The 13,385-nt window shown below is 45.6% G+C and overlaps 1 protein-coding gene across 1 annotated transcript in view; it reads right to left on the reverse strand.

Annotated features, from left to right (window-relative positions):
* Positions 1-13,385, reverse strand: part of LOC134456065 (zinc finger CCHC domain-containing protein 2-like) — a 114,647-nt gene that overhangs the window by 51,533 nt on the left and 49,729 nt on the right. The window contains exons 4-5 of the mRNA XM_063207499.1: positions 3,414-3,485; positions 2,653-2,753 (exon numbers count right to left, since the gene is read on the reverse strand). Coding sequence (XP_063063569.1) covers positions 2,653-2,753; positions 3,414-3,485 — 173 coding nt within the window. The remainder of the gene's footprint in view (positions 1-2,652; positions 2,754-3,413; positions 3,486-13,385) is intronic.

A 13,385-nucleotide genomic window follows, 5' to 3' on the forward strand; every position in this document is an offset into this window, starting at 1 on the left:
CTCCTCCTCCACCTCCTCCACCACCTCCTCCACCACCTCCCCTCTTCCTCCTCCTCCACCTCCTCCTCCACCTCCTCCTCCTCCTCCTCCTCCTCCTCCTCCTCCACCACCTCCTCCTCCACCGCCACGCTGCACCCTCCCCAGCTCCTCCACCTCCACCTCCCCTACCTCCTCCTCCACCTCCTCTCTTCCTCCTCCTCCACCACCTCCTCTTCCACCACCACCTCCTCCCCCTCTTCCTCCTCCTCCACCTCCTCCACCACCTCCTCCTCCACCTCCTCTCTTCCTCCTCCTCCTCCACCTCCACCGCCAAGCTGCACCCTCCCCAGCTCTGCCTATTCAGAGGAAATTAAACTTAGGGAAATGCCACCGGCCACCAGTCAGTTTCAATACTCCAGAAGGCCAGAAGGGGGCATCATCGCTTACACAACACCTAATGACAACATTAAGGTCATGTGGCACCCGGGAGAGAGAGAGAGAGAGAGAGAGAGAGAGAGAGAGAGAGAGAGAGAGAGAGAGAGAGAGAGAGAGAGAGAGAGAGAGAGAGAGAGAGAGAGAGAGAGAGAGAGAGAGAGAGAGAGAGAGAGAGAGAGAGAGAGAGAGAGAGAGAGAGAGGGCCTTTGCTCTGTCCGGTGCGTCACAGAACTCTCCTTGGAATGTGTGTGCTGCCCGAGAGACAGCGAATAAGAGTGTGTGTGTGTGTGTGTGTGTGTGTGTGTGTGTGTGTGTGTGTGTGTGTGTGTGTGTGTGTGTGTGTGTGTGTGTGTGTGTGTGTGTGTGTGTACTTGTGATAAGGGCAAGGAGCAAGGCGCATGGCCTATCTTTATGGTGCGCGCATGCATGTGCAGACACACACACACACACACACACACACACACACACACACACACACACACACACACACACACACACACACACACACACACACACACACACACACACACACACACACACTGAATTCCTTGGCGATGACTGGGCCTGTGCTTTAGGAATGTTCTGCTGGGGATTCCAGACTTCATTTAATCGCTGAGCTTTATTTGTGACGTGATGATGTACGTCACGGCGACCTTTAGCATCAGGCGCTCTGGCCGTCTTGAACCGAACCAAACCAAACCGGCCTCCTCCTCCTCCTCCTCCACCTCCTCCGCCTCCTCCTCCTCCGCCTCCCCTGTCTAATGTAGAATTATGCTCCATCGCTTGGGAGCGCTGCAGAAAAATGTAGGAGAAAAGGAGGAGCGGCAAAAAGAAAAAAGGAAATGGCCGAAGGAAGGAAAAGGGGGCTTTTGTGCTTCTTATTTTGATAGGAAGGGGAAAGGGGGCTTTGAGCTTCTTATTTTGATAGGAAGGGGAAAGGGGGCTTTGAGCTTCTTATTTTGATAGGAAGAGTGAGATGGTGACAGGAAGTGAGTAGGAGAGAGAGAGAGATGGGGCAGGATCGGGAAATGACCACGGGCCGGAATCGAACCCGGGCCCACGGTGTAGCATTACAGTACCTTAGCCATTTCAGCCACGGACGAGGTCAGGGCACTGCCCGAGCGCTGCTCACCACTCCAGACATGAGCCAACCCGCCAAATGCGGGTGAAATTTCATTTTGGCTGGTAGGAAAAAAATCATCCACTAGCCAAATTGGCGGTAGCGCGCACCCGACTGAACGTTTAACAGCTGCCCGCACAGATCTGTGGCTGCCGTCTGATGAACGCTAAAACGGCGCCTATATTATCCATGAACATTAGGCCTACCGTCATGATTTAGCCCACACCCATTGGCTGACAGTTAATCACAATAACGCAGCCTCACATCCATTGGCTGCGTGTTTGATGCCCGCGCTGGAACTAGTTTTGATAAAATATTTTCAATGAGCGGACTAGCGCGGATTACTTCGGACAGGTGAAAAAGAAAGTGGCAGTGGTTAAAGCAAGGTTATGTGTCGGTGAATGCAAGTAATGGTAGCGTAACTGTTGTGACGGTGAAATGGAGTGGTGGTGGAGGAACAGGACAGCTGTCTGTCAAAACAGTGTAGCGTTGCTGTCAGAAGCCGTCTGATATTTGCGAGTTGTCGTTTCCTAATAACGTCCACGCCATTGCAAAGACCCTGCACGAGTTTGACAAGGATGTACGAGTAAGAAAAAAAAGAAAACGAGGACTCCATACCATTGTACTTGATGATTTACCACGACGTCAAGGTGACCTTCACCTGGTTTACTACTGAGCTCAAGGTTAACTTGACCTGGTTTACTATTGACCTCAAGGTTAACTTGACCTGGTTTACTACTGACCTCAAGGTTAACTTGACCTGGTTTACTACTGAGCCAGATCCCTGGTCAGCTACTGGGCCTGATGAGTCACTCTAGATCTCACTGGAGTACGCCGTCATCATTATAAATAGAGTCTGGACACACAACACAATAACACAAGCAGATAGCTGCCAGGGAAACAAATGATGAACGGCCACACAGTGCACACACAGACACACAGAGACACATGCACACGAGCGCGAGCGCGCACATGGTGTGGAGCTACAATCTGCCTCAAGTGATCTGGTACATGGTGTGGCGCTACACAATCTGCCTCAAGTGATCTGGGTGCTGGGCAAATGCTGAATGCACAACACCAGTGTGTAGCACGCACAAGCACGCTCTGGAGTGACTCACTTGAGGTTGCGCTCCACCTCGCGCTGCTCGTACTTCTCTGCCTGGTTGAGGAGGCGCAGGAGGCCCCTCTCAAACGACTCCGTGGACTGCTCCTTAGGAAGCTGAGGAGAGGAGAAACACATAGGATCAGGAGGAGGAGGAGGAGGAGGAGGAGGAGGAGGAGGAGGAGGAGGAGGAGGTGGAGGAAGAGGAGGAAGAGGAAGAGGAGGGGAACAGCTCCTTAGGAAGCTGAGGAGAGGAGAAACACACACATAGGGTTAGGAGGAAGAGGAGGAGGAGGAGGAGGACTGCTCCTTAGGAAACTGAGGAGAGGAGCACAAATATATGCGATTAGGAGGAGGAGGAGGAGGAGGAAGATGAGGAGGAAGATGAGGAGGAGGAGGAGGAGGAGGAGGAGGAGGAGGAGGAGGAGGAGGAGGAGGAGGAGGACTGCTCCTTAGGAAACTGAGGAGAGGAGCACAAATATATGCGATTAGGAGGAGGAGGAGGAGGAGGAGGAGGAGGAAGATGAGGAGGAAGGTGAGGGGGAGGAGGAGGAGGAAGATGAGGAGGAGGAGGAGGAGGAGGAGGAAGAGGAGGATGAGGAAGAGGAGGAGGAGGAGGAAGAAGAGGAGGAAGAGGAGGAGGAAGAAGAGGAGGAGGAGGAGGGGAACAGCTCCTTAGGAAGCTGAGGAGAGGAGAAACACACACATAGGGTTAGGAGGAAGAGGAGGAGGAGGAGAGGGAGGCGGAGGGGGAGGAAGACATTTTTTAAGTCATACCTTCAGCAAGAAGTTCTCCAGCTCTTGGTGGGTTTTTGTTACGCTGCTCGACGTTGAGTCTGACCACTTCACCTGGAAATGACAGTAAAAAAAGATACTATTAGATTAGATTTATATGATATTATTAGAAGATTAGACCAAACCACAGCACTATTTTCATTGTGCTATATCAGGGGTTCTCAACCTTTTCCAACTTGGGGCCCACCTGAAATGTTAACAAATGTTCGAGGCCCAATCTATGACCCGATAAACAATAAAACTCAAATGAATCAACAGCAACACACACAAACATGTTATTGTGATTTTTAGAAAATGATTTCAAGGCCCACTTGGAATACCTTCAGGGCCCACAGTTTGAGAACCACTGTGCTATATGATATTAGGTTAGAAGATTAGACCAAACCACAGCACTGTTTTCATTGCGGTCCCTCATCCAGTAGCAGCCCACAGCCCCCCCCCCCCCCCCCCCCATGGTACTGTCCAGTGTGGCGTGGGACCATTTTCGGTTAGAAAATGACAAAGTGTACTGCAATTACTGCAATGTGAATTACAAATACAGTTAATCGACAACGACCATGATGTATCACTTGAACACCGCGCATCCTAGCCTTGTAAAAGACGGCGGTGATTCATCTCAACCTAGCCTCGCCTCGATGTCTGCACCGTTATGTGCCTTCGTTGTTGGCTCGCAACTTGAAGCCTCCCTCGTTTGCGCATTTCAGGTTCAACTTTTCTTGTTAATTACTTGACACTTGTGTTGTTAATAAAAACAAATCCTCGAAGAAAAACATGATGTTTGTGATGTATTTTTGTTATACAAGAGTATAGGTCATGGTGGGCCTAAATGTGTGCTGTTTTTAATATAAGAATGTTAATGGTCAACCGATTATTAATCATTAATTCTCCCGACGATCGACGAAGAAATTTTCACCATATGCCCATCCCTAATATCAGAAACAACCTATGTGGAGCTCGTGGCACAACTCGAAGGGGATCGAAATATCATTTTAATACCGCCATTGGATTACATGCTACGATTTTCGGCTAAAAACGCTGTTGAGGTCCCATGAAATCGGGGGAAGAGACGTCACTTTCAAGCTCTATGGGAGTTGGAGTTTCCCAGGACCTGGGCTCTAAGATGAGCTATTAAAGCAGCCAGTCCAGACGCAGCCAGAGTGTTACAGCCTTCACATCAACACAAACACACAAGCTCAATGATGGAGAAGAAACCAAGAAAAGACTAAATAGTAAACGTGGCGTTAAGAGCACAGCACAGCACAGCACAGCACAGCACAGCACAGCACAGCACAGCACAGCACAGCACAGCACAGCACATCAAAGGAGGCTAGATTATGTAGACTGATATGAGCCTTCTCCTCACAGAGGAGGAGTAAGAGAGAGACAGAGGGAGGCAGAGAGAGAAGGATAGAGAGACGGAGAGGGAGGCAGAGACAGAGAGGGAGGCAGGGACAGAGGGTGACAAAGAGAGAGACAGAGAGAGAGAGAGAGAGAGAGACAGAGAGAGAGAGAGAGAGAGAGAGACAGAGAGAGACAGAGACAGAGGGTGACAGAGAGAGAGAGAGGGAGACAGGGAGACAGAGAGAGAGAGAGAGAGAGAGAGAGAGAGAGAGAGAGAGAGAGAGAGAGAGAGAGAGAGAGAGAGAGAGAGAGAGAGAGAGAGAGAGACTGCTGAGTCATTGGGGGCATCCAACCACAGCACAGAAGAGACCATAACAGCTGATAGTGTTCATTAGAGTGCTGTGGGGGCAGAGACGCTAAGAACACAAAGAACTCACAACAGACCAAACAGACAGACAGCTTGATCGGGACCAAATCTGTTGTTTGTATTGACAAAGCACTCTGCTGTTTCCACTTCAACTTGACTTTCTCCGATATATTCTGAGAAATCGACGCCAAACATCTCGCCCCAGACCTTTAGTCTGAGGCCGTGTGTGTTTTCTATGCCTCGGTATGACTTCAACGTCTGTACTACACTTCACATCTGAATCCACCATGCACCGTGTCCGAGATGGTGACTCTGATTATGCACGTGATTGTACAATGGTGCTCTCCACAGTCAACCGGGCGGAGCGCACACGCACACACACACACACAAGCACACACACACCCACCCACACACACACTAGGGGTGTAAATCACAGCCTTGATGACGATACGATACGGCAGGGGTACTCAATTAAAAGTCCCCGAGGGCCAGTTTTTCAAAATTCCTCCCAATAAAGGGCCGGGCCGGGCTGACACGACACGACCCCCACCAAAAAAAAATATTAAAAATAAAAATAAAAATGATAAGGCCTTTGTAATCACAAAACACACGCACTCACACCCACAGCAGATATTTAGTTTCCAGTGACAGGATGGGAGAACATTTCTCTCATAAAGGGCCTGCATTTTTCTGGAGCACTGTGGGGTGAGGTGCCTGCCTTGCTGTCATTGCCACCCACCCTTCAGTATTTTTTTTTAAATGACATAAGATTATCTTTTTTAAATGACATAAGATTAGCCTATATTTGCAGACTACATTCATAAACATTTATTTCTTAATTATTTCCAATAAGCCTGAAAATAACACTTTTCAAACAAATGTTGCTTATTATGACTTTGTTTATGCAGCTCTCACATGCATAATGAGAATCAGATGCAATAATGGACCCAACAAAGAGGACACATAGATAGGAGGACACCAGGTTTTGCCAACAAGAAAATGGCACATTGATGCAATGTTGATTAAATGCAACAGCCAATAATAAATCATCAAGTTGCTCATAACTTTGTTTGAAATCTTATGAGGGGCTTAGCTTTCCAAACAAACTATTTGGGGACTGTTTAAAAGTGTGAAAAGTTTATCAAGCAATTCGTTTTGAAGTAGGCTACCCCTAGTTAGCTGCCAGCAGAGCTCAAACACAATTTGCCTTCATTTGTGTTAGCAACTAGCTACAGCTAGTGCTAAACCAATTCGAAGTCCTAACACACTGTATGCAATGAAATGTGGACCATTACTTTCAAAAACGAGGCAAAGAGAACTTTGTAAATAATTTATTTACAAGTTCTACCATACTTCCCTTCAGTAGTCTACCTCACAACAGCCTCTGCCACCCTCATAGTCACTTCTGTTTGGAGCCTGCAGGGAGAAACTGATTGAGGGGGCGGAGACACGGCACGCATCTTCCTAGCGTCTGTGGCGCGATTTCAAAATAAGAGCCGGCAGCGCGATCGGACCAAAAAAAAAAAAAAAAAAATTTTTTTTTTTTTTTTTTTTTTTTTTTTTTTCACAATTATTCGGGGGCCACAAATAGATGCCCCGCGGGCCACAAGTGGCCCGCGGGCCGCTATTCGAGTATGGGGGCGATACGGTATCGATGTCTTAAATCAGGGATTCGATTTTTTTTTCTATACTTAAGAATTCCCCACGATACGATGCGATTCGATTCGATTTTTTCCAATTACTTTTGCACTACTATCGTGTTATGGAGCTAGGGCATTACTGCACAGGGGCCAGTGATTCGATTCTTAAGAATGCACCACGATACTATGCGATTTGATTAAATCGCCGGCCGATACTTCCGATACATTTACATCCCTAACACACACACACACACACACACACACACACACACACACACACACACACACACACACACACACACACACACACACACACAGGGCAGAGGGCCAGCCACTGCAATCCCCCCCCCCCACAGCGGCAGCCTCTCTCAGTTTATGTAATTGATTTATTTATTTATCTATCCTGACTGCCAGACTCTAAAATAGCTGTAATTCCACTGGAGACCCACTTTAAGTTATCTCACCGGGGAAAAAAAGAAGGAAAAAAAGATAACACCCAGAGTACAGACCTCGGCCAATCCAGACCAGACCAGCTTGAACCATTACGTTGGCCGGTCAGGCCCAAGATAAGTTACACTACATTTGCAAACAACTTAACACAAACCCTGCCGAAAGCATAACACCCTTGGCTAAGAAAATCAAATTCTTATCTTCACATTCGTATCTTACGAGAACGAGAAATACCATTTGAAGACATTTAACAAAGACATTGCACTTAAATCCTACCTCAGCAGTTTGAGTGCAACTAAATGCTCCAACGGCAGCTGGAGCTGTTAACAGTAGGGATGCACCGATACCACTTTTTTGAAAACCGATACAAGTACGAGGACATTAATGTGTGTACTTTGCCGACACTGAGTACCGATACCGATTAGAGTTCTCAACGGGCCTGAAAATGTCAACCCGACCCTACCCGGCCCGTGGCTTTTAAAGCCCGAGCCCGATGTTACCCGACACATCACTAGAATTATATAACCGAACCCGGCCCGAGGCCCGAAGTCGGGGGTCGAGTTTCCCCACGTTATCCTATGGAGAATGACGGGTTGTGGTGGGTCTTTAAGGGCACTTATGTGCAGTAAATTGCATAACCCACTTAAAAACCTAGGGAAAAGATATTTAATATGAAATGGGGAAAGTTCTTGCTATTTAAGCAGAATCATCCACAGCGCGATTTCAATAACCGCCTCTTCACGGCAACAACAATCTATCCACCTTTTGTTTTGACTTCTAAATGTAGGCTCACTACATTTCTACCCCGTGTATCTGATTAAATGTAGGCTACGTGAAGTTGCCCCTCCCTCCTTGTTTGTTCATATGCGTGGATGAGATGGAAAGCCTGGCTGTGCCAAACATTGTTTAAAAGTTTCATAAAATTTTGGTCGGCACACAAGGTTTTGGACATACTAATTTCTAGTGGCACCTGGGCTACGGTTGGTGCATTGATCAGCCATGTAGCAAAAAAGACAGATAACCTAGGTGAGAGGATGAGCTCTTCCTCGGCCGGTGAGCGCTCCGCATGTGTGTGCGCCCCAAGACCCGACAGTTACTTAAAAGTCAATTTGAGCACGAAAACAGCAAAGACAAGGTGATATTTCATTCAAACAGGGCCTACACGCTCCAAATAAAACATTTGCTGAGGGGATTTTCAACCAGACCGCAGCGCGAGCAGACAGTCAGTGTGAAAAGCCAAGTCTACCGGCACCTTCGCTGCCGCTCGCTTACCATCGGTGCACGAGCCATTTAAATAGTGAAGTGGCATATCGCAACAGCACATGCGGATTAGCCAAATTATATGCAACAAAGTCGCCAACAAAGCGTGGATTTAACGTTTAATACGCATATGCCAACGTTGTGTGAATACGTGGAAAGGATAACCTAATTGGAAAGCCACTGTCCTTTCTAGTATAGCCTATGTAGAAGACCGCTTCGGTTTCGTTTCACCTCATGGGGAAAACATAATTTCCATGCACTGCATTTGCTGAGACTACTAAGCAATAAAGTTAGCGATCAAACTAAAAATATTGGTTGTTGTCAGCATTTAATATGCTAGGCCTACTATGGCTGTTGTTTAAAATAGTCATTGGATTGCCAACCGTCCCTTGTATTAAGAAACAAAAGTATGGTTCCATGAGCTGACATGGGACTCAATATCGTTAAAATTGCATCTAAGAACTTTTTTCCCGTTTTTATTAGTTTGCGTAGCCAATGTAGTTTTTCTGTGCGTTCCGGGACCTCTTTCCAACTCATCATCGCTGTGATGTGATGTTTGTTTTGCGTTCTGGTACCTTGTGATTTAGCCTACAAATTAAGCACTGCGCAAGGTTGCATGCAGCAGCCTGCCAGACCTTCGTTACGCAGGCCTATAGGCCTATATTTAGATAGATAGATTCTAGGTCTTTACTAACCCATCAAGGGGAAATTCGCCCTGATTCACGGTAAACAGCAGAACTGATTTTTTTTTTTTTACCTGGGCGGAAAAGATTGAGCCCGCGGACCGAACCGACCCGAGCCATATGCTTATATTTTCGACCCGAACCCGGCCCGAACCCAAAGGGCCCGTCGGGTTTTTCGGGCTGACCCGACCCGTTGAGAACTCTAATACCGATACCTTTTACCACCAAAATATAATGAAAATAAATGCATGGCCTTGTTTTTCCACCTGAGATATTTTTTATTGTCTATTTCCATGTAGATTTGAATGTTAGTAAATGTATGAGGTCTCACTTTTTTCCATGCTGCTTTCAAGTCCACAGAACGTGACAAGATGTTGCATTGTTTTGTGTAATAGCAGTATCGTTCCTGGTAACGGCAAGTGCTTGACGAGTACGAGTATAATGAGCAGCATCGGGTGCAGTATCGGTATCGGTGCCTCCCAAGTTCACACTGAACTGTAAGCCATAATGGTCTGAGAGGGCGCTTGGTGTATAATCAATAATGGCCTAAGAGGGCGCTTGGTGAACTGTAAGCCACAATAGTCTGAGAGGACGCTTGGTGATCTGTATAAACCATAATAGTCTGAGAGGACGCTTGGTGAACTGTAAGCCATAATAGTCTGAGAGGACGCTTGGTGAACTGTGTAAGCCACAATGGTCTGAGAGGACGCTTGGAGACTAAAGGTGATCAGCCATGATGCTCTGACAGGGTTCCCACTCTTTTTCAAAAATCATTTTCCAGGACATTTCCAGGACTATTTTTGGATAATTCAGGACGAATATTTCATCCGTCGGACCCACAATTTGGACATACACAGCGACACACAATGCATTTTAGAGACAATGTGACTTTAAAGGGGTATGCCACTATTTTGGGGCTTAATACAGTTAAAATCGTTGGCTGGGGTTTATAAAGGTGGTAAAGTGTCTTATTTTTCATGTTAAGCGTTGTCTTGCTTTAAGATAAGTTAAAAGAGGGAATATGTCGCTATGCTAGTGAAAGTCAATGGATCCGTGTAGCATTGTAGCCTTCTTTTAACTTGTCTTAACATTAAAAATAAGACACTTTACCACCTTTATAAACCCCAGCCAAAGATTTTAACTGTATTAAGCCCCAAAATAGTGGCATACCCCTTTAAGGTTGAAATGAGTTGTAATGAATGAGTACAGTGTGTTAGGGAAGAGGGTACGTCCAAAGACGTCATAAGAGCATAGTATGGCATGGCCGCAAGGGGAGTCACTTTCTTCTTCTGCAGTTAGTACTAAGGAGACTAGTGATAGGAGGGATTACATTAAACATTGACACAGGGATCTCCTCTCTTGACCAATTTTGTGAAGTTACAGAGTTCAGATTTTATCCATTATGGCGTTGCACCCACTTGCTTAGTACTGGCGGCAAGGTAAAATGCAAAGCCACTACCGCCAGGGCTGGAGTGTGGAACAGGTCATAGGACATAGTGAATTTGTGTCAGCTGTAAGTAAGGCTGAATGACAGCTGTAATTTAATCACAAACTGAACATTGACGACAGGACATCCTATTTTGACCAATGAAATAATGTCAAAAATTAGTGTACTTGGATAGTGTCAAAAATTAGTGTACTTGGATTTAAATGCATTCTCCACAAGACTTGACTTTGACTTTTTTGCTCACCAACCATTGTGGCCAGTGGTTTCTGTCTTTCTGCAAGCCAGTTTTGTTGCCAGTTTCTTTTTCTCTGGAATATTCTTGCATACAAACAATTGATGCGACTACTGTGATTTGTCACACCAAAGATCAAACTAGCTTTCAAAGTGGCTAGTGAGACTGAAAGCTCTGATCTCCAAAAAAGATAGCAGTACAATTTTTTGTAAGGAAGTGCTAGCACTGCCTATTTGTAGGCCTATTATGACCGTAAGCAGGTTTTCGAGAGATATATAACGCCACGATATCAGCTAGCGACTTTTCAGCAAGCCAACTAGCGACTTCTAGCGACTTTTGGCAACACTGAGTAAGAATATGACTGTGTATAAGTGCAATCAAAGATGGCAACCTGACCAAACTGTGTGTGTGTGTGTGTGTGTGTGTGTGTGTGTGTGTGTGTGTGTGTGTGTGTGTGTGTGTGTGTGTGTGTGTGTGTGTGTGTGTGGACAATAATGTATTCAATAGGTGGATATAAATTGAATCGTCATGTCTAGACTCGGAGAAGAGTAAAAATTATACCACAAACAAAATCGGGAAAAAGTTGAAGGGAAAAAAATCCAGGACAAATATTTTTTTCCAGGACATTTGGTGAATTTCCAGGACTTTCAAGGACTTGAAAACACATCTCTAAATTTCCAGGTTTTCCAGGACGTGTGGGAACCCTGTCTGAGATGGCGCTTGGTGATCAGTGTGAGTGGTGAAATATGAACTAGAGCAGCCATTCTCAAACTTCAGAACACCAAGGCCCACTTTGAGATGTGAAAGAATTCTGGGGCCCACCAAACCATATAGCCCAATATAATATAATATAATGTAATATCATATACAGTGCCCTCCATTATTATTGGCACCCCTGGTTGAGATGTGTTTTTTAGCTTCCAATTATTATTATTTTTCTCTAAATAATATGGGACCTTAATGGAAAAAAAGAGAAAAATCCAACCTTCAATACAAGTGCATTTATTCAGTGGGGAAAAAATCCCACATAAAGAAATAATTATTTGACATCAAATAATATGTGTCACAATTATTAGCACCCCTGTTGTTAATATTTTGTACAATCCCCTTTTGCCAACAAAACAGCACCTAATCTTCTCCTATAATGTTTCACAAGATGGGAAAAGACAGAAAGAGGGATCTTCAGCCATTCCTCTTTGCAGAATCTCTCTAAATCATCCAGAGACCTGGGTCCTCTCCTCTGTACTCTCCTCTTCAGCTCACCCCACAGGTTCTCAATAGCCTTAGTCTCACTGCAGGGCCAGCCCCGGGCTGGCCCGGACAAAAGGGGGCTGACGGTGATCTCATCAAAAGGGGGCTAGGTGCTAAAGATGGCCGCCGGGCCAGGTTGTGGGGCTAAGGGCCGCTTTCCCTGGCCCGTCGAATTCGATGGGCCAGCTAGCACCGCCGAGGCTCGGAGGCGGGGTCAACCTCTGTGTAATAAATGTGGCTGCATGGGGGACTTATCGCTAAATTCTGGGCAAATTATGGTTAAGCATTAGTTTGGGGTGTTTGGCTTTCTTATGGCATAATTTCATAAGATGCAACCTTGGCACTTCTGTTTGTGTTTTTAAAGTTATTTAGCCAACATAACTTTTTTGTTGTTATCAGGGCATCATGGGCACCGCTACACTTAAACTTGGGATGTCATAGCTAAGTCATGTCGCTTTTTTCTGCTTTTAGCCGCCAACTCTTGTGCCATTATCGTGATTTGGCATGCTTTCCACTAAGCCTTTGACTTCGATATTCGATATTCGAATATAAGTCGAATGTTAAGAAAATTCGAGACATTCGAACGAATATTAATTGGCCATTAATATTCGAATCTGACATGGGTATTGCTTTTTTGGGTATTTCATTGTTATTGATTAAAATTATTTCCTTGTAAACATCGCAATTCACAGTCTCACTTTATTTTTTCCATGGCTGGTTAATCACTACAGCCGTGTTGAGGAGAGTCGCGTGCGTGGCTCATCTCTCTGTGTTCCGTAGCAGGACACTTGCGGCAGGCAGTCTCCCCCAGAGTCCGCATTAACAAGCAGATGAGTGCTGCAGAGTTCCATTCAAGTGAATGGCTACAGTTAATAAACAAAGCATCATCACATTACTTTCTGGAGTTGTTGACGAGTTTCTGGAATTATTTGATTCAACCCACAAGTACCTGTGATTACGCCAAGAGTAAGATAATAACTTCTTGTTTTTTGGATTTTGACCAAATTAGCTTCGTTGGTCTGGGTGTCAGATCAGGCAGACTCCAGGTGATGATTTTGTTAGCATGCTTTTAGCATGTTTTTAGCGCACTGCTAGTTTGTGTAATGTTCGTTTTTAGACGAGACAGTCATCTTACCTGGACCTACAAGCACACTACCTAAATGTCCGTCATTAGTGATAGAAAATAAATACATATTTGTTGATATTGGTGCTGTGTGCTCAATTCTCATGATTCGCATATCATGATCCAATTCAAATTTTAACTTGGGCTACAAGTTTGACAT

Source organism: Engraulis encrasicolus, chromosome 9 (genome assembly GCF_034702125.1).
Source record: "Engraulis encrasicolus isolate BLACKSEA-1 chromosome 9, IST_EnEncr_1.0, whole genome shotgun sequence".
Taxonomy (NCBI): Eukaryota; Metazoa; Chordata; class Actinopteri; order Clupeiformes; family Engraulidae; genus Engraulis; species Engraulis encrasicolus.